At 36.0% G+C, this 18,785-nt stretch overlaps 3 protein-coding genes across 5 annotated transcripts; 2 read left to right on the top strand and 1 right to left on the bottom strand.

Annotated features, from left to right (window-relative positions):
• On the top strand, window positions 1–4,878 carry LOC131010739 (protein FAR1-RELATED SEQUENCE 5-like). The gene is made up of 5 exons (XM_057938400.1): window positions 1–136; window positions 971–3,221; window positions 3,311–3,382; window positions 3,459–3,533; window positions 4,251–4,878. Exons 2-5 carry the CDS (start codon window positions 990–992, stop codon window positions 4,437–4,439), a joined length of 2,568 nt encoding a protein of 855 aa, XP_057794383.1. The 5' UTR covers window positions 1–136; window positions 971–989; the 3' UTR covers window positions 4,440–4,878.
• Window positions 4,879–5,104: 226 nt separating this feature from the next.
• LOC131010740 (uncharacterized) lies at window positions 5,105–7,172 on the bottom strand. Of its 2 annotated transcripts, none has more exons than XM_057938401.1 (2): window positions 6,752–7,172; window positions 5,105–6,046 (listed from the first exon to the last, which is right to left on the bottom strand). In XM_057938401.1, exon 2 carries the CDS (start codon window positions 5,897–5,899, stop codon window positions 5,225–5,227), a length of 675 nt encoding a protein of 224 aa, XP_057794384.1. In that variant the 5' UTR covers window positions 5,900–6,046; window positions 6,752–7,172; the 3' UTR covers window positions 5,105–5,224. The 2 variants fall into 2 exon arrangements, 1 of the variants encoding a protein (XP_057794384.1); XR_009096647.1 differs by lacking the exon at window positions 5,105–6,046 and adding an exon at window positions 6,125–6,464 and having other exon boundaries at window positions 6,752–7,166.
• A 1,322-nt stretch (window positions 7,173–8,494) lies between these two features.
• On the top strand, window positions 8,495–17,143 carry LOC131010737 (WD40 repeat-containing protein HOS15-like). 2 transcript variants are annotated; one of them, XM_057938399.1, is made up of 15 exons: window positions 8,542–8,692; window positions 9,217–9,347; window positions 9,705–9,850; window positions 9,940–10,387; window positions 10,556–10,650; window positions 10,768–10,814; window positions 13,035–13,179; window positions 13,293–13,356; window positions 14,444–14,602; window positions 14,740–14,861; window positions 15,412–15,486; window positions 15,773–15,826; window positions 15,917–15,990; window positions 16,370–16,444; window positions 16,638–17,143. In XM_057938399.1, exons 4-15 carry the CDS (start codon window positions 10,204–10,206, stop codon window positions 16,855–16,857), a joined length of 1,314 nt encoding a protein of 437 aa, XP_057794382.1. In that variant the 5' UTR covers window positions 8,542–8,692; window positions 9,217–9,347; window positions 9,705–9,850; window positions 9,940–10,203; the 3' UTR covers window positions 16,858–17,143. The 2 variants fall into 2 exon arrangements, with proteins under 2 accessions (XP_057794381.1, XP_057794382.1); XM_057938398.1 differs by lacking the exon at window positions 9,217–9,347 and having other exon boundaries at window positions 8,495–8,692.
• Window positions 17,144–18,785: the final 1,642 nt, after the last annotated feature.

Here is an 18,785-nt window from a genome sequence, read left to right as displayed (position 1 = left end):
GCAAATCCGTTCCTTTACCTGCGGACAGGTACGACGACAGACCTGGAAACCGAGAAGCAGTGCGCACGGCAGAGGGACGCTAGTGTTGGTTTACTGCCACACTCGATCAGTTGTGTGTACAAAGACAATCAATCTTGTGAGATTTTTTTCTTATATTACATAGTTGATCAATAATTCATATATTTTTTCTTTTATAGTGTTGATTCAAGTAAAATCTTAGTTTGTTTACATTTGTCTATGCTTGAAAGAATGTTCCTCTAGCTTGTGACTATGCAATATAGAATTTTTTAGTTTCTTGTTACTTTGAATGTTTATTACTATTACTGCATGTTTATTACTATTACTGCATGTTTAATATCTCAGTTACATATGAACTTTCGTTCTGTTTGTAGATGCTATAGAAAATCTAGTTTTTGTACAGCTAGGTTGCTGCTTTGGTTTCCATGTTGTATTTATTAATTATTATCTATTCCATTAACCATGTATTAATCAGTCTTGAAACTTGTTATCTGTTCATTAGCCATGTTACGGAAAATTGTTCTATGCTCCATTAGCCATGTATTTATTAATTATTATATGTTGCATTAGCCATGTATTATATGTTCCATATAGATGTTATGGAAAATTTAGTCTCTGATGCATATAAAAAAATACTAATGGTCTAATCAAACCTATATAAATTAATAATGTTGAAATATTGAAATTTTGTTAGTTTAGTATGTATTAATCGGTCTAGAAAATTGGAAGTTAATTATTATTAATTTAGGGGGTTATTGTCATAAAAATACCTAAAGTTTGTCAATTTTCTAGTTCATATCATAACTTCTTTTTTTTTGCCAGTAAAATACTTAAAGAATATTTCCTGATTTTTTATGCTATTTATATTCTTAGTTTCTTTTACTTTGAATGTTTATTATTATGCTTGTTTTGTCTTGAAAATTAAGTTTATTATTACTTTACTCTGTTTTAGGACCAAAGAAAATATTGTTATGGATAGTGGATGTACATCTTCTCGTCGTTTGGATTTTGAAGATGTTAATGGAAGACATGATGATCATGTTAGTGATATGGTTGAGGACGGTAATGAAAATCAACTGGACAATATTACAAGCTCAAGAATTGAGGAAGATAAGCCGAAGATTGGTATGTGCTTTGACACTGAAGAGGATGCTTATGGGTTTTATTTAAACTATTCGAAGCACGTGGGTTTTAGTATCAGAAGAAGCAGAAGCCACAAGGACAAATCTGGTTCATTAATTGACAGGGTTTTTTGTTGTAGTGCTGAAGGAAAAAGGACAAATGATAAGCGTGATATATATGTCAGCAACGCTCGCCCGGAAACAAGATTTGGTTGTCAAGCTAAATTGAAAGTTAGTAGCCGAGTAAATGGAAAGTTTTGTGTGGTTCAATTTGTTGAAGATCATAATCATTATCTTTCAAGTCCGCACAAAACACACTTACATAGAAGTCACAGAAAGATAACGTCTTCTGCAGCAATGCAAATTCAAATGGCGAATGATGTGGGCATCACACCTAAAGCATCTCATGATCTTATGGTGAGACAAGTAGGAGGGAGGGAGAATTTAGGTTTCATTCCTCAGGATTATAAGAATTATTTGAGATCTAAAAGAACGAGAGAGACCAGGATAGGGGATACAGGAGGAGTATTAGAATATTTGCAAAAGATGCAATTTAGTGATCCAAATTTTTTCTATGCGATTCAAGTTGATGAAGATGACTTGATAACCAATATTTTTTGGTCTGATGCGAAGATGAGAACAGATTACTCAAATTTCGGTGATGTGATATGCTTTGATACAACTTATAAGAAGAACAATGAAGGTCGTCCTATTGCACTATTTGTAGGCGTGAATCATCACAAGCAGACTGTGATCTTTGGTGCTGCATTGCTATATGATGAAACTTCTTCAACATTTGAATGGTTGTTTGATACATTTACTAGAGCTATGCGTGAGAAGAAACCGAAAACTATTCTTACGGATCAAGATGCAGCAATGGCTAAGGCATTAACTTATATATGGCCTGAAACTCATCATCGTTTGTGTCTTTGGCACATTTTTCAAAATGCTGCAATCCATTTAAGTGGTATTTTTTCTAAATTCAAGGATTTTTCTAAAGACTTTGGGGCATGTGTGTATGATTTTGAAGAAGAAGATGAGTTTATTGCAGCATGGGATGAGATGTTGAAGAAGTATTCACTTGAAGATAATGATTGGTTGAGGCGTATGTTTAATCTAAAGGAGAAATGGGCCTTAGTATATGGACGTCAAACCTTTTGTGCTGATATGACTACCACCCAAAGAAGTGAGAGCATGAACAGTGTTGTGAAGAGGTATGTCAATTACAAGCACAAGTTTTTAGACTTTTTTAATCATTTCGAAAGGCTGCTTGAAGATCGTCGGTATGAAGAAGTAAAAGCTGATTTTAGAGCAAACACAAGCCTTCCATGTTTGTCGTATCCAGTCGAGATTTTGAAGCATGCGGTTAGTATTTATACCCCAGAGGTATATAAAATATTTGAGCAGGAGTGGTATAAATCTCATGATTCCAGCTTGGAATGTTTCGAAAATGGAGAATTACTAGCAAAGTATAGAATTACTCCTCACAGGAAGAGCCATCACCATATAGTTACAATTGATTTATCAAGTGAAAAAATTAATTGTAGCTGCAGAAAATTTGAGTTTGCTGGAATTTTATGTTCTCATAGTTTGAAAGTATTCGGGATGCACAATATTAAGAAAATCCCAAATGAATACATCCTGAAAAGATGGACGCGAAAAGCGAAAATTGGATTTTCTGGAGATGCAAATATCAATGTGTCGGAGATGGATCCCAAATTACTTCAGAATATACGATACAAAGAGTTGTGTGGGTTGTATGTTCAGTTGGTTACAAAAGCATCAGAGAACGAAGATACTTATAGAATTGTTAAAGATGGTATCTTGAAGATGTTTGATATGGTTGATGGAGATGGAGAGTTAGAGCAAAGAACAAATTGCAGAAATTTATCGTTAAATGCGGACGAGTTGCAAATCACTCTTGGAGCCAAAGGTATAAAGTCTAAGAATAAGACCACTTCAAGCAAGAGGCTTAAAAGTGGCTTAGAAAAAAGTAAGGGAAAAAGGAAAGCAAGTAGGAAAAAAGGTCAACCTTTAACCAACAGCACAACTTCACCCCCGTTATTATCTACCAATCTCGAGGTTACTTTTGCTTGAATTTATTTAGTTTTATATTTTTTTTTTATAATGTATTCAAGCTCCTTATATATTGTTCTGTATTTGTACAATAGGGCGTTGAAGAAAATTTGACCACTATTTCCAGTGTTTCTGATATACCTTATCAAAGGTTCAACACAATTGAGGTTAGTTTTAGTTACATCAGTATTTGTGTTAAGATATCAATTTATCTATAATCGTTGCTCTATGTATTGATGCTAGGAGTTTGGTACAAGTTCAAATCAACAAAATTTTGGTGGAATGCCTTTTTCAATGAACATGACTAATCTTCTATTGGTAAGTGTTTTATTTATGAAAAGTTGTTATCAATATCTAATTTTTTTATGAAAGAAATTGGGGAATATCCTGCATGTGGTATTATGTATTGGGCTAATCTTAGTTTAAGAATAAACGAAGAACTACTTTATAGAATGGTTAGAGAATTGTTATGGGGATTGTTATGTTATAACTTGTTTGCTATGTGTTCTTGTGTTAAATATGAGTAAAGTTTAAGCTAAATCATGCTAATGTGTATTAAGATGATGTATTTGAGTTCCTATAGCTTTTATTAAGAAAGGGTATTGCTGTCAAGTTTGGCTGGACGAACTAGAGTCTTGTGAGGGGCTTTCGGGAGGGTTTCTGTGGTCCAAATGACTTGAAATTTTTACAGTGATAACTTCATTATGAGTATTAGATCTCTGCAAAATTTCAACTGAATCCGAGATCTCTAGATAGGTTAAACAATTTTCTTAAAAGTGCTGCGCGAAACAGCAAGGTTCTGTGTCAGATTCGGCCTTTTGTGAGATAATTTCTTATGCACTTGAGATATTGTATTTTTGTAAATTTCCATTAAAGATAGAATTTAATAGCTTTCTAAAAAGGTAAAGCTCGTATTTTTCCTTGAAGTGGTTGATTTGAAAAATCATATCAACCACCAAAGTTGGTGCTGCTACTTCTTACTTCTTTGAATTCATTCTATTTATGTTCTCCATTACTTTATTGTTGTTGTTGCAGGCTCAACAACCACTCAACTTCGATTATTTGGGAGCAAATAACTTACAAGAAAGGAATAGTTTAAATAAAGAAGCCTATCTTGGTGATGTTAATCAAGGTGAGAGATATGAGTCCCCAGCATCAGATCATCGAGTGTCACATTCGACGCTTGAGGAGCTAAATCCAGAAAACGTGAGCCACTTGAGATGAAGTTTCCGGTTAAAACAATTTATTAACTGTTTTAATCTTCTTTTTTAGCCTAGATTTGAAAGAAGTCGCTTAACAGAACTATAGGTCTTCGTTGATGATTTCTTAAGGAGCTTGCATTAAGTAGGTCGAGAATTTGCCTTCATTGTTTTTGCTCGGATCCACTTAGATAATTGCTTTGTCCAGCAATTTTACAGCATTGGTGTCTTTGGCAGATTACAAGTGGTCCTTACGTCCATGGTTTTTTTTTTTTTTTATTTTGTTGGACCTGCTTTGCTGCTATGATAATTGCTTTGTCCAACAATTTTACAGCATTGGTGTCTTTGGCAGATTACAAGTGGTCCTTATGTCCATGAATTTTTTTAATTTTGTTGGTCCTGCTTTGATGCTATGAGTGATATTTCTATGAATGTGTGGATGCACACGATACATCTATTGACTTTATAGTATTATTGTATGGATTTGCATTTGATACCAACAATCATATAAAATAAATACTTCAACTTATGATGAATTAGCAATGGGCAAAAAGTACATGTTGAACTCTGATTCAATGGACAACCATTGGTTGAGTGATTGGTGCAAACACTTAATATTTATTGGTCCTTGCGTGATTGAGTGATTCAGGAGAATTGCTGCCGAATTCTGAAGAGGAATTACACTTGAAATAATTTTGGGGATTCTAGAATCTAACTTTCTCCAGTGAATTTAACATATGAAGCTGCAAGATGACAAGCTTCTTCACAGTAATCTGAGAACACCGCTGGAACTTTGAGCTCTTTTAATACTTAAATAGTAGGTAACCAGCTGATGTAGGCAGCAACACCAGCGTTTGCGGCTATGATAATATGAGGAAAACAATCCTGCTGTAATTCTCTGCAACAGTGATGATAAAAACCTGCATGAAGCCGTAACGTGATTGCAGAAGAGTGGCAAGTATCTATTCTTTCTCGGTAACTAACAGCTGAACTCCGGCACCCACAGTCCATGTTGTTACACTGAGAATAAGTATACAGATCAATCTTTTCACCATCCCTCACTTGTGGAATTGCAGGTGCAAAAAGATCTATGTACACATTTACTCCGGGGAAGAGTGCTTGCAGTTCCCCAAAGACTGCCAGTTGAAGAAGTTCTCTTTCTGGTCCTAGATAATGTATTCGCAGTTCGTTAGAGAATTCAGGAAGCAAGCTTTCAAGAGTTGCAAGCTGAATGGCCCGAAATATTGTTAAGGGCCAATGAAGAAGCAAAGCAGCCAAAGCCTCACTTGGAAGATTCGAATTACTGTTCAACCTCAAAAGTTCGAAATTAGAAGCTGAGACTCCTACGCAGCTGCATTCACAAATCCACATTCCTGAAAGGTGGATGCCGTGCCTTTTTGAAAATGAACACCTTGTACCCTGGATTTGGATAGCTTCTCGCGTGAATATGAAAGGGAAATCATTCAAGATGTCAGCGCGCTTCATTTGCTGCTCCAACCTCTCACACTCTCTTTTATGCGCACTTCTGTGGGAAACCTGGTGAGCGAGGGAGCAGTAAGCAACAACTTGGCAACGTTGGCAGCGGCAAACGGGAGGGCCGGAGCACGGCGTTCGGCCGCCCTTTCCGGCGCACTAAATAAAGGCGCGTAATTATCAGTATTGCATTATAATAACAAAAAACAAAATCATTTCACCTTAGATAAGAGAGAGTTGGGCAACAAAAATAATCTGACATATTATTTCACTTCAGAAAATGCATTGATTTCAATGAACAATCCACAACTACTTCTACACAAAAATGTTCCTTGACTAGATTAATGTTCTATACTAAAAGTGCTCTTTGGTATGCTTAGCCGTCTCTCTTTTTCTGGTTTACGTCGTTTTGCCCAAGCATCACATCATATCAGCATCACACCATTCCGCACGCAAGGTAGACAGGATCAAAATACATCTCCTCTCCTATAGAGCGATGAGTTGACAGAGCCAGGGTGACTGAAGCCTGAATGATCTCATTGTAGTTTGAGCTTGTGACTTGAAGGCTTAGCCTTGTCTAGAGTAGTGAATTTACACAAGATAAAAATATATTTCATGCTGTATATATGAATATATACTTTGCAATGTGAGTTTGAGATTAATTTAGCCTTCTTGTGCAATAGTTTTGCTTTCAACTACATTATACACTTGCTCAATTTAATCAAATAGAGATCACGAGCTAACTATTTATACAAATATTGTTGTAGTGATACAATAGATCTAGGTTATTGAACTTGGCTGGATACCATAACTTGTATATTAATAATCAACCAAAGCAAAAAAAGCATAGAAAATAAATCTTACCAGAGCATTCAATCTTCACCATTTAGATAAATCGATTAGTGCGGCTCAACCACGATTCAAGAATAACGTTCTCCAACTGTAGTATTGCACAACGTATACCGCTTCCCTTGAAAGAAATGCACCGCAAGCAATCGAGGCCTCAAGAATACATGATTCTCTAACAGAATTTTCGTCGAGCATTTGGCGTTCATCGGAAGGGATGAACTGCGTGAATAAGAGGAGCAGTGAAAAATTAAGAAATCTGATGTTGAAAAGAATTGTGGCTGTGGGAAGAACGCAAATTTTGAATGTGAGAATAGAGGGAGGATATTTATCAGAAGCTTTTCAATTTTTCCAACCGATGCAGTTTTCAAAGAGAGAGAGAGAGAGAGATTTGATATTCAGCGTGAAGCCGAGCCGATAGTTGAGTTGTGAATATATCTCTATTTTGTGTGTTAATTAGAAGACTACTAAAACGCTGTAGTTTTAATTGTGGCACACAAAAGTGGTACAGAGGATCCGAACCGCCACGTAACTTATTCGCTGCTAGATTTTAATTTATAATTATTTTAATATTATTTAATTTTAATAAATAATTAATGAATTAAAAAATAGATAGAATATTATTATTATTTGAAGAACGTTTACAAACATATTTTTGTAATGTGATCATTTTACAATTTTCTTCATAAAATACACTATAATTTAATACAAGTGGGTAAGTGGAGTATGTTGGGACACAAAAAGATATCCAACTAGTTTTGATGATACCAAAACCATTAGAATGTTTCGCTTGTCTTTATTTCTATTGCAGGTCCAAGTGCTCCAGTCCACACAGGCCCTGACTGAAGCTGCAAAGACTTTAGTTCAGTGGGACTAGGAACAAAAGACTGAAGACTAAAGATAGCACAATTGAAGCACAGTTCACTGAACAAACACAAGGACGCATCTCGACTGGAAGTCATTAGTCATCGGTCGAAGAAGTTCACACATTCAACATCAACCTTAAACTGAAGACGAAGTCAAGTATTAGTCAATATTCTACATCTGACTGAAGAGAAGAGTACCAGACACACTGCATTAAATGCTCAAGTACTACAACATAAATGCTGAAGATTTGGATATCATCCGTACGTGTGCCAGAGCTCCCCTTTGCGTGTAAAGATGCAGAAGCACCATACTCTGAGGACAAGACAATTTAAGACTCGGTCAAATGGAGTATCTGAAAATTGCCACCTCAGCCCAAGAAGTGACATCCTCTTACAACGACAGAAATCTTGAAGACCATCTCTCCAACGGATCTATTAAAGACTTCGCCTATAAATAGAGCTCGCGGAACAAGTGCAATCTTAATCGATTCGAAGACATGCATTGACTTTAATAAATTGCGGGTTCCTTTCTCCACTCAACTAATAAAAATACACTTTTTCTTAAAACCCGTGTTTTGCCTCCTAGGCCAACAATTAGTAGACGGAGGGAGTATTTAATATTACTAAAATTATTACGATTAAAAATAATTATAAAGTTATGTTATGGCTGGGTGGTTGGATGGTTGGAGTGGTCATTGATAAATCAACAAAAATAGAGGTCATTGGGTTGAGATGAATATTAGTGATATGAAAAAGAGATAAATTAATTAAATATTAAAGATGGTTGGATGGTTGGATTATAGTTGATTGCTGGTTGCTAGTTGCTGATAAACATAGTCTAAAACAAATAGAGGAAGTTGAGGGTACTTACGTCTTTTTCACACATCCGGTTTCTCCTAAATCTATAGTCGGAAAAAACCCAGTTCGAAATAGCAGCAGCATTCTTCCCCTCCGCTCCCCCAAATCCCTCTCTCTCACACCCAAATTCACAGATAAGAGAGAGAAAGTCGTACATGCAGGGGATTCTCGACAATGATTGCAATTACCTCCGCCGAGTTGAACTACCTCATCTTCCGTTATCTTAACGAATCTGGTAACTCTCTCTCTCTCCCTGCGTGCGGCTCCATTCTTGAATTGCAAACTGGGTTTCCAGAATCATCATTGAAATTAATTTTTGGTGCAAATCAATCAACATACAGGATATCACTATTGTTAATATTGGAGTAAGCTTTCGTTTCTCTTCCAACCTGTTTTTTTGGGCGGGGGGTGATGGTTGGGTTGCTGGAGTGATTACATATGGTGGCACAATTAGGTGCTTGTCTTGAATTCAGATTTTTTTGCAGCCCAATTAACTTCTTATTTAGATTTTTGGGTGGGTTTGTGCTCGTCATGGACCATCTCAGAGGAGTGGAGCTTGATGTGAAGGTTTAGGAAACATGGTTTTTGGTTAGGGACGTAGCAATTGTCATTTTTAGGCTTGAAATACCGTTTTGAATTGAAGATATCAGAAGTTATAGTCATGAAAATTGTAGGAAGAAATAATGAAGTCTGTGTTAGTCTAAATAGAGAAAATGATTCCTTATGCTGAGATGGTAAGAGAAATATACTTATTTGTAGGGGAACTGTACGAATTGAGCCTTTAGAAAGAAGTTAAAGTTGCCAGTTCAACAAAGCATGCCTTTCTTATTATTTGAATACCGAAACCAGTCATACAAAGGTTCATCTTGTTATTGATATTGCAAGTAAAGGTCAGTTTTCTCTTATCCGGAAAGGCATTCTTGCAAGTAAAAGTGAGTTTTCTGTTATCCGGGAAGGCATTCTTGCATGCTCAATGGCTTGATCGGTTGATTTTGTGGAAGTCTCTATTGTCCAGTGTCTAGTGTGGTTGTGCATATCTGTAGAGCATACATATCATTTTCTATGCATTATGTCTTGGACTGACCTTTCTGTCTTCATTAATCTTGCCTTCATTATATTGACAGTCTGTATCAAGCAATAATCCTGTGTTGTAGTAGTATTAATTATGTATAGTTCATTGGAGAATGAACACTTTGTAACTGAAATTTCTTGGCATCATTAACTTTTATTTGGATAATTGTTTTCAGGATTCACACATTCTGCATTCGCTTTAGGATATGAGGCTGGGATTAATAAAAGTAACATTGATGGCAACCTTGTTCCACCTGGGGCTCTCGTTACATTTGTTCAGAAAGGAATTCAGTATCTTGAACTAGAAGCAAACTTGACTAGCGTAAGAGTGCCATACTGTTGAATCTCTGCATCTAGAGTTATATGTTTCCCTTGTCTCTGAATTCTGTGCTGATTCTTTGACATACCCAGGATGATTTGGAAACAGATGATGATTTCCAGTTCCTACATCCTTTGGATCTAATAACAAAAGATGTGGATGAACTTCAAAGGATTATAAAAGAGAAAAAAGAAAATATTCAGAAGGATAAATCTAAGGGAAAAGAGAAAGAAAATATTGAAAATGGCCGGGAACATGATCGCAGACTTGCGATAGAAAAAGAAAAGGAAATTGCAAAAGAAAAGGAGAACGAAAAACAACAAAGAGAAAAAGAAAAAGAACGAGATAGGGAGAGAATGGAGAAAGAGAAGGAGAAGGAGAAAGAGAAGGAGAAAGAGAAGGAGAAGGAGAAAGAGAAGGAGAAGGAGAAAGATAAAGAGAAAGGCAAAGAAAAGGAAAAGCCCTTTGAGGATGCCAGTGATGTTAATCATATGGGCGATGAGATTAATGGTAAACTTGAGGAGAATGGAAATGATGGAGGTAAGATCCATTTCAGCTTTTTTAACATACATGCACTTGCCCTGTGATGGTGTAACTTAAAAATCATTCTTGAGTGATTGGATCTTCAGTTTCTTGTTGACTTAATGTGCACGGTCTTGCAATTCGTATCTTTTCAAGAAATGTAACTTATTTTGTACTTATCTCTAGGGCCAGAACCAATGGATATCTGCCCTAGTTTACCTTCCCTGCCTTGTGAATTCCCAAATAGTGATGTAACAGTTTTGCAAGGTCACACTTCTGAGGTTTGGTCATATTATTACGAAATTCATAATCTCTATTTCTGATAGTCAAGAGGAACTATGATGGAAATATTGTATAACTATGGAGCACGCCTTGCTAATGCTTCTTTACATTCACAGGTTTTTGCATGTGCGTGGAATCCTACCGGTTCACTTCTGGCTTCAGGGTTAGCTTAAACTCCAAATATTACTTATTTCTAGAATGACTATGTTAACTTTCTTGGTTTTTTGCATTTTATACCTCTCTATTTTCCCCCTTATATGTCAGACATTCCTAGTCTTCTTCAAATATTTGAGATGTTGCTCTTTTATTTGAACAATCTATGTATTGGGTCTAAACCTAGCCTTCATTTATGGATTCCTGCCTGGCCGTGCATTGAAGAATTCTTTACGATTGTTTCTGGCAATGAGCTATGGCTTACCTAGTTGTTGGCTTGTTATAAGACTGGTGATAACGCTATCAGTTTTCTGGTATTATGACCAATAGCTAGTAAGACTAGGCCGAGACTATGTTCTTCTATGAACAACTTAAGTGGGGTTTAAATCTCATCTGGCACAACAAATAATGAATTGTTTGAAGCAATAATAATTGAGCCTATATCTGAAGATAAAAAAATAAAAACTACAAACTGAAGAAAACATGTGGTTGGTAATTTAGAAAGGGAAGAGTCTGCTGTCCTGCTGGTGCATTTTGTTGTTTTATATTTAAGAATTTATCAGTATATCTTTTCAAGAGATATCTCCAGCTTCCATTTTCCCTAGAAAATGACCTTATATCACATTCACACTTGACCAATCACTGTCCTCCCAGGCTCATCCCTTATGTGTTGTTTGCTCTTTCTTTGTCATTGGCCGCCAACAAGAAGAATTGAGGTTTCTTAGTGGTCTATATACTGTACCTGGCTATTCAGGTATCCTCACAAACCTTGTGTAGAAACTGCACAAAAGGGAATGAAACACTATGGCATACTTAGATATAACCAAGGAATCTGATGAAACCAGAGCTGACATATGATCTCTGGAGCTTTCTTGCATGTGTAAAACTGTGTCTTGTCTAATGGATTCTTGAATGTTTAGAACTTTTAAGCGCATGATGAGTAGCCCCACAATCCGACATGTAATGCACTTGGCTTTCAACTTCCTTGTTAGGAGCACTTAGTGCATGACAGCTTTCTCCGAAGTCGTCATGCATGTTAGAGCTTCATGTTTCTTTGACATCTATGCAAACAGTACTTTAACATTGGCTTTTCCTCTTTAGTACTTGAATCTTCATACTCTTGGCATTTGATAGCGCTTGTTGAGTTGACTGAATTAAGGTGATGGCTGGTATGCAGGAATGGAATTAGAAATGAATGGAATGGAATGATAATGGGAATGGAATGGAATGAAATATAGTATTCCTATGGTTGGTATTTACAAGGAATGAATTGATAGGAATGAAATAAAATTAACACAATATTATTATTATTATTATTATTATTATTATTATTATTACTACTACTACTTTTATTTATTATTGTTATTATTTATAATAATATTATTTATTTATTTTTTTTATTATTATTTATTATCATTATTTTAGTATTATTATCATTTACTCCCTCCGTCCCTGAAATAAGTTCCTTTTTTTTTCTTTCTATTTTTGGACAACTGCCCCACCACTAACCACTAATAATACTTTATTTATTCTTACTTTTCACTTTTTCACCACTCCCAATACTAATTATAACACTTTTTCACATTTTCACTATTGCCAATACTAATTATAACACATTTTTCTCCACTATCAATACACTTTACCACTTTTCCTTAAAACTCGTGCCGTCCCCAAAGAGGAACTTATTTCAGGGACGGAGGGAGTATTATTTTACTATTAATATTATTTATTATTATTATTATTAATTTTACTATATTATATTATTACTAAAGTTGTTTTATTATTGTTATTAAAATTATTTTATTATTTTTACTATTATTATTTATTATTATTATTATTATTTAATTAAACAAATAAACTTTTATTATATAGTAATCTCATATCCGTGGGAATACATAATACCATGGGAGAGGGGAGGAATGGCTAATCCCATATGCATGAGAATAGGCATTCCATCGGGAATGGTGATTCCCATTATAAAATCAGTACCAGCCATAGGATTGGGAATGGACGCAGGAATCACCATTCCATTCTCATTTCATTCCTGCATACCAACCATGTCCTAAGGTGTTTATATTGTCTCTTCCACAGTGTTCTTGTGGAGATCATGACTTAGGTTGATAGTAATGTTCTAATATTAATATCTTATATGTGTTGTATCATGCATGGATTCTTTTCCTTTTATCATGTTAATAGAAGCCCTATGATCATTATGGCTATTGCTTGATAGGTCTGGAGATTCGACTGCTAGAATTTGGACTATTGATGGGCCATCTAGTTCCAATACAGAGAATGGGCCTTTCAATGTCGTACTTAGGCATTTCAAGGGTAGAACAAATGAGAAAAGCAAAGATGTGACAACGCTCGATTGGAACGTGAGTGTTTTATATGCAATTTGGTGTTTATTATTCAATTTCTTCATTCATTTCTCTCTCCGTGCTGGATGTGGTCAATCTGATGCATAAAAAGAAACATGAACTATCTGTAGATGGACGGAACGCTGCTTGCTACTGGTTCTTATGATGGACAAGCAAGGATATGGAGTAAAGATGGTTAGACTTCCTCATAATGTTATTTGTTCAAACTCATGCCTCTTTGAAGCTTGATCTGCCGTGTTAATTTTGAATTGTGACCAAAACTGTGTTACTTCAGCATATGATATCTTTGATAAAGGTTGATTTCATGAACCTATTCATTGCCTTTTAGTTGATATTTTTGTGCTTGAATTTCCTTTTCTGCTTCAGACTTCTTTGCCTGTTTTTGTTGATTTATGTAGTATCAGGAAAAAATAAGATTGTCTTGTGCATATCTCTTAGCTTTGCACATGGAAGGCACTCTGTCTTGATGTTTCAAGCGTAAAATGTCCAAATCTCTTGAGGAGGTCTAGTATTAGTTAAATATTGTTAATTAGAAAAAATAAACACAAATAAAGTGGAGGCTGGAAGTTGTGTTTGATACTTTAAGATGAAATATTGTTAAAACAAGGAGTGGAAACCATTGAAGAGAAAAGTTTTAGCTTAGTGCTTTACTTGCACATTTGGTGCGATTGGCAACCAACAATGGATCTACTGTTATAGTGAGGATCACACCTCAGAAGAGAGTGAGTATGAATTCTGGCCCTTTCTCTGGGTGAAAATCTGCTCAGACAGGATTGGTTCCATCAAGTTGGAGTTGCGAAGATTTACTTATTTTCAAGAAAGTGTTCCATCTTACTATGTTTGAAAATATAATTTTTAAAGGTTGCCACACTTAAAATGGTTTTTTAATCAAGTTATAGAATGAACAAGATAATGACATTCAGATGGACTAATTGCAAATTCATTATAGTGAAATTTTGGAAAACATTTGTCCTTTATTACAATAGATTGGAGACCTTGTTCACATATCTGGAGAACATAATGTTGATCTTGTAATGATGCCATACAGTTAAAGGTTGCATGCACGCACTTAGGTGTCTAAGCAGTAAAGTTGTGAGTAGAATAGTTCTTTTAGTATCTTAAAAATGTGTATATTTATTATACAATGTTAAAAATGCTGCAGTTTTGCATATTCTAGAGTTCTATATTTTGAGCTCTAATGATTATTGAGATACACTCTCATCTCACATGTGCATAATGTGTGTGCTCTCTTTTCTTCCAGGGGAATTGATCAGTACACTAAATAAACATAAGGGACCTATCTTCTCCTTGAAGTGGAACAAGAAAGGAGATTTTCTTCTTAGTGGAAGTGTCGATAAAACTGCTATTGTGTGGGATGTTAAGACAGGCGAATGGAGACAACAATTCGAATTTCACTCAGGTGCTTTGGTATCCTTTTATCCACTGTTCTGCTTGAGTTTGTTCTCTTACACGTTTCTGCAGATGAAAGCAATTTCGGGAAACATTTGGTTCCTATTCCTAACTTGTATGATCTTTTCACTATATATTCGGTTGCAGCTCCTGCCCTGGATGTTGATTGGAGAAACAATTTTTCCTTTGCTACATGCTCGACCGACAGCATGATATATGTTTGTAAAGTTGGAGAGAACCGGCCAATCAAAACTTTCTCAGGGCATCAGGTTCCTTTCAATTATTACGTTTATCACCACTTTTTACCTGTACTTGACATGTTCCATCATTTGGAAGAGATAAGGTTACATTGACATACAATTCCTTGTACTGTGTGGCCATCTAGAAGGAGCAGTCCCTTATTTGAGGACATAAATTGTTGGTAGCTTAAACAGCATAGTCATATCGACCCCCTTGATAAATGTCTAAACGGGTAGGATAATAGACTAGTTTTGAAATCGTAATTACATAAATAATCTTTTTGGAAAAAGTGCAGCCAAAAATCTTGAGAAGGGAGGAAACGGTAGGGCATGTTTGAAGGAGTTTTCTTAATGAAGACATCTTGAAAATTAAACTCTCTACACCCAACCTCAGTAACTTTGAGTTCCTGCATGTCCTTTTATTGTCTCTCCTATCTCGTACATTTCCTGAAGGCTTTAATACTGAGCTCTCTTCCATAATTACATTGTTAATGACTCCTACCAGACGATTCACTCATTAGTACTTTAGTTTTACTTTCTACAACTTCATTTGCATTAACACTTGAATGTGCTTCTTCAGGGTGAAGTCAATGCTATCAAGTGGGATCCCACAGGCACACTTCTGGCCTCATGCTCTGATGATTCAACAGCAAAGGTTACACGATTTTGACACGCATTTTTTTATCAGCTAGAAAAATCAAATGTTAACAATTGTAACCCAATGACTTGTTTTTATCTGAATTCTTTTTTTTTTTTTTTTTGAGGGTCAACCCATTTTTATCTGAGTTCTAGCTTGGTATGTTACTAGTCTTTTTGTATCTTAACCTTTGTGTAACTGAAAAAGAAGAAGAAAATAGGTATATTTTTCAAGTCTTGTCTTCATTATTTTAGTCATCGCATAGTGAATAATTGGTCCTATGTTATGTTTGATTGTAATGCAGATATGGAGTATGAAACAGGACGCATGCTTGATTGATTTAAAGGAACATTCCAAAGTATGGCAATATTTTTCTTTCTTTTTTCTTTGTGTTTTTCCCTTTGAGTCTGTGGATTTGAGTTGCTAGCGCATGGATCCTATTCTTCAGGAGATATACACTGTCAGGTGGAGTCCGACAGGGCCTGGGACCAACAACCCAAATCAGCAACTGGTGCTGGCAAGGTGATTATTCTGCACATCTATTCAGTGATTGTGTACTGATTTAATTTCAGGTGTTTTCATTTTAAGCTGGATGCCTGCTTTACTTTCTTGTTCCTTATCATATATGCAGAGTCCTAAGAACATAAAAATAAAATAAGGGGATCAAATTACAAGCAAAAATATTGAGTGAACTGGAGGTCTAATTTCTAGAGAGAGAGAGAGATTTGAGAATGTGGCGATTGTATGTAGGAAAAGGCCAAGATGGCAATTTAGGATACACCATGCTGCCTGTATTCTGTGTTTGAGAATACGATTGCCTTTACCCTAAATCGCAGTGTTCTTTCTTTTTTCTATGCCTTTCTCAAGTTAGTTTGTTTTCACATTCACTGCTTCTCTGCAGTGCCTCGTTTGACTCAACTATAAAGCTGTGGGATGTGGAAGCTGGACATCTTTTGCACAGCTTAGATGGCCACAGGTATGCGATGAGAACATTAAGCCCTTATTGATCATATAAGATGATATTAGGCTTTTACAGATTATTCTCTTAATTTATTGTTAGCAACACATATATATACCTCATCACCATGGTTCCATGATTTTAACAACCCCTCCCCCCTATATATATATAGTGTGTAACACTTAATGATTTTCATCAATGATCAATCCAGGGATCCTGTTTATTCCGTTGCATTTAGCCCAAATGGCGAGTATTTGGCAAGCGGATCACTAGATAAATGCATGCATGTGTGGTCAGTGAAAGAAGCAAGGATTGTGAAAACATTCAGCGGAAACGGTGGGATATTCGAGGTTTGCTGGAACAAAGAAGGTGATAAGATAGCTGCTTGTTTCGCAAACAATGTCGTGTGCGTGTTGGACTTCCGAATGTAGAGACAGATAGTTCTACAGCATTCTTTGTGCATTCATGTCCTAAAGCCTTACTTTAGATGCTGACTTAGTGTAGGCCTCAATCTTTTATGGATGTCGCTATTATATAACCTTAGAATTTCAGAAAACCACCAAACCAATGTAGAATGCTGTGTGGTTCTTGTGCACAGGTTTTTTTTTTTTTTTTAAATGTAAATTAGCATTAATGCCTCCTAATACGCTGTCGTCTAGTGGGATATGGGATTTGATTGACTTGGTAGAAATTCTTAATTGAGGACTATGGTTTGCATGATCTTGACTTAATTGATTTTTCTCTTGATCTTGTCGACTGCTAATTTCTTTTTGGAGTTTCTTAGTTTGCGGTCGATTCATATTGTAAACAATAAATAGTTGAACTTGTTAAGTGTAGTTATAATTTTTTGAGATGGTATATACTCCCTCCATCCATGAAAGAATTTCTTAGGAAGGAGTGACACGGGTTTTAAGAAAAAATATTGTTGAGTATATTGAGAGTGGATAAAAGGTAGTTAAGTGTATTGGGAGTAGTGAAAATGTGTTATAATTAATATTGAGAGTTATGAAAAATGAAAAGTAAGAGGATTATAATTGGTGGGGTATAGTCCAAAAATAGGTAGGAAGTATTTTTGTGGACGTCCCAAAAATGAAAGATGAAGTTTTTTTTGTGAACGGGGGGGTATATCCAAATTCATGATCAGTGACATTGGTATTATTGTTTGTTTGTGTTTTGGATTTGGTTATGAATTTTGTAATATAGATCTTGTTTCACGTGCGATTTAACAAATGTTTTTCCCTTTGTTTAACTATTATATAGAAGCTACATGCTTTAGAATTATTTTCATTGGAAAATGCAAAAACATGCTCGTACGATACAAAAGAAAATTCAACCAAATAGAAAAAGGTTAAGCCCATGTTTGATTGAATGTTTTTAGAGGTTGGAAAGTGATTCAATCAATTGAATTCATTACTTGTTGTTTAGTTTGGGAATGAGTTAACCATTACCCTTACTTGAGAGTAACACAATCACCCAATTTGTTATCCCTCAAAACAGAGGGGAAATAAAAGAAAAAGAATTTTTTACTAATGATTCATTTTCATTGTTAAACCAAACACTCAATAAAAATAGAAACAATAGGGCCGAATGGCCCTATTCAACATACAACATCAAATTTTGTCAACCATTTGAAAAAACATAAAATTTGGCCATTTTTTATATGTCATGACTATTCTACCCTTCTCTCTCTCATCTTTCTTTCTCATCTCCCTCTCTCTCTCTCCAGCGGCTCCTCTCTCTTTCTCATCTCCCTCTCTCTGCTCCAGCGGCTCCTCTCTCTTTCTCATCTCCCTCCCCCTCTCTCTCCAGCGGCTGCGCGGCAGCGGCGCCGAGCTTGGAGAATTCGTCGGAGCTCTCGCGGCGGTGGTGGAGGAGATCCTCCATCTCTCTCTCTCCAGCGGCTGCCGCTCTCTCCTCTCTCTTTCTCATCTCCATCTCTCTCTCTCTCTCCAGCACGTGGCGGCGGCAGATCTGGCCTGATGAGGAGGCGGCGGTGGATCTGATCTGATCGTTGCGCCGCCTCCTCCATCGGCTGCCTCCTTCGATTTCAGCCATGACATATCTGATCTGATCTGTGTGTTGCACGTATGGCACATATAGCACTATTAGTGCCATAAGTGCACACTTCCCCCTAGGGTTTAGATATTTCATTTAGGGTTTAGATTATCCATTTGAGGTTTAGATGTTCCATTTAGGGTTTAGATTATTCATTTAGGGTTTAGATGTTCCATTTAGGGTTTAAATGATGTTGTTGTTTCTGTATTTGTGCTGCACGTATGGCACTTATGACACTATTAGTGCCATAAGTGCCCAAAATGATTATTTTACTTGGTTTTATTTTGGATTTCCGTTGGCACTA

This window comes from Salvia miltiorrhiza, chromosome 2, assembly GCF_028751815.1.
Source record: "Salvia miltiorrhiza cultivar Shanhuang (shh) chromosome 2, IMPLAD_Smil_shh, whole genome shotgun sequence".
Lineage (NCBI taxonomy): Eukaryota > Viridiplantae > Streptophyta > Magnoliopsida > Lamiales > Lamiaceae > Salvia > Salvia miltiorrhiza.
This window is presented reverse-complemented; position numbering and strand designations above follow the sequence as displayed.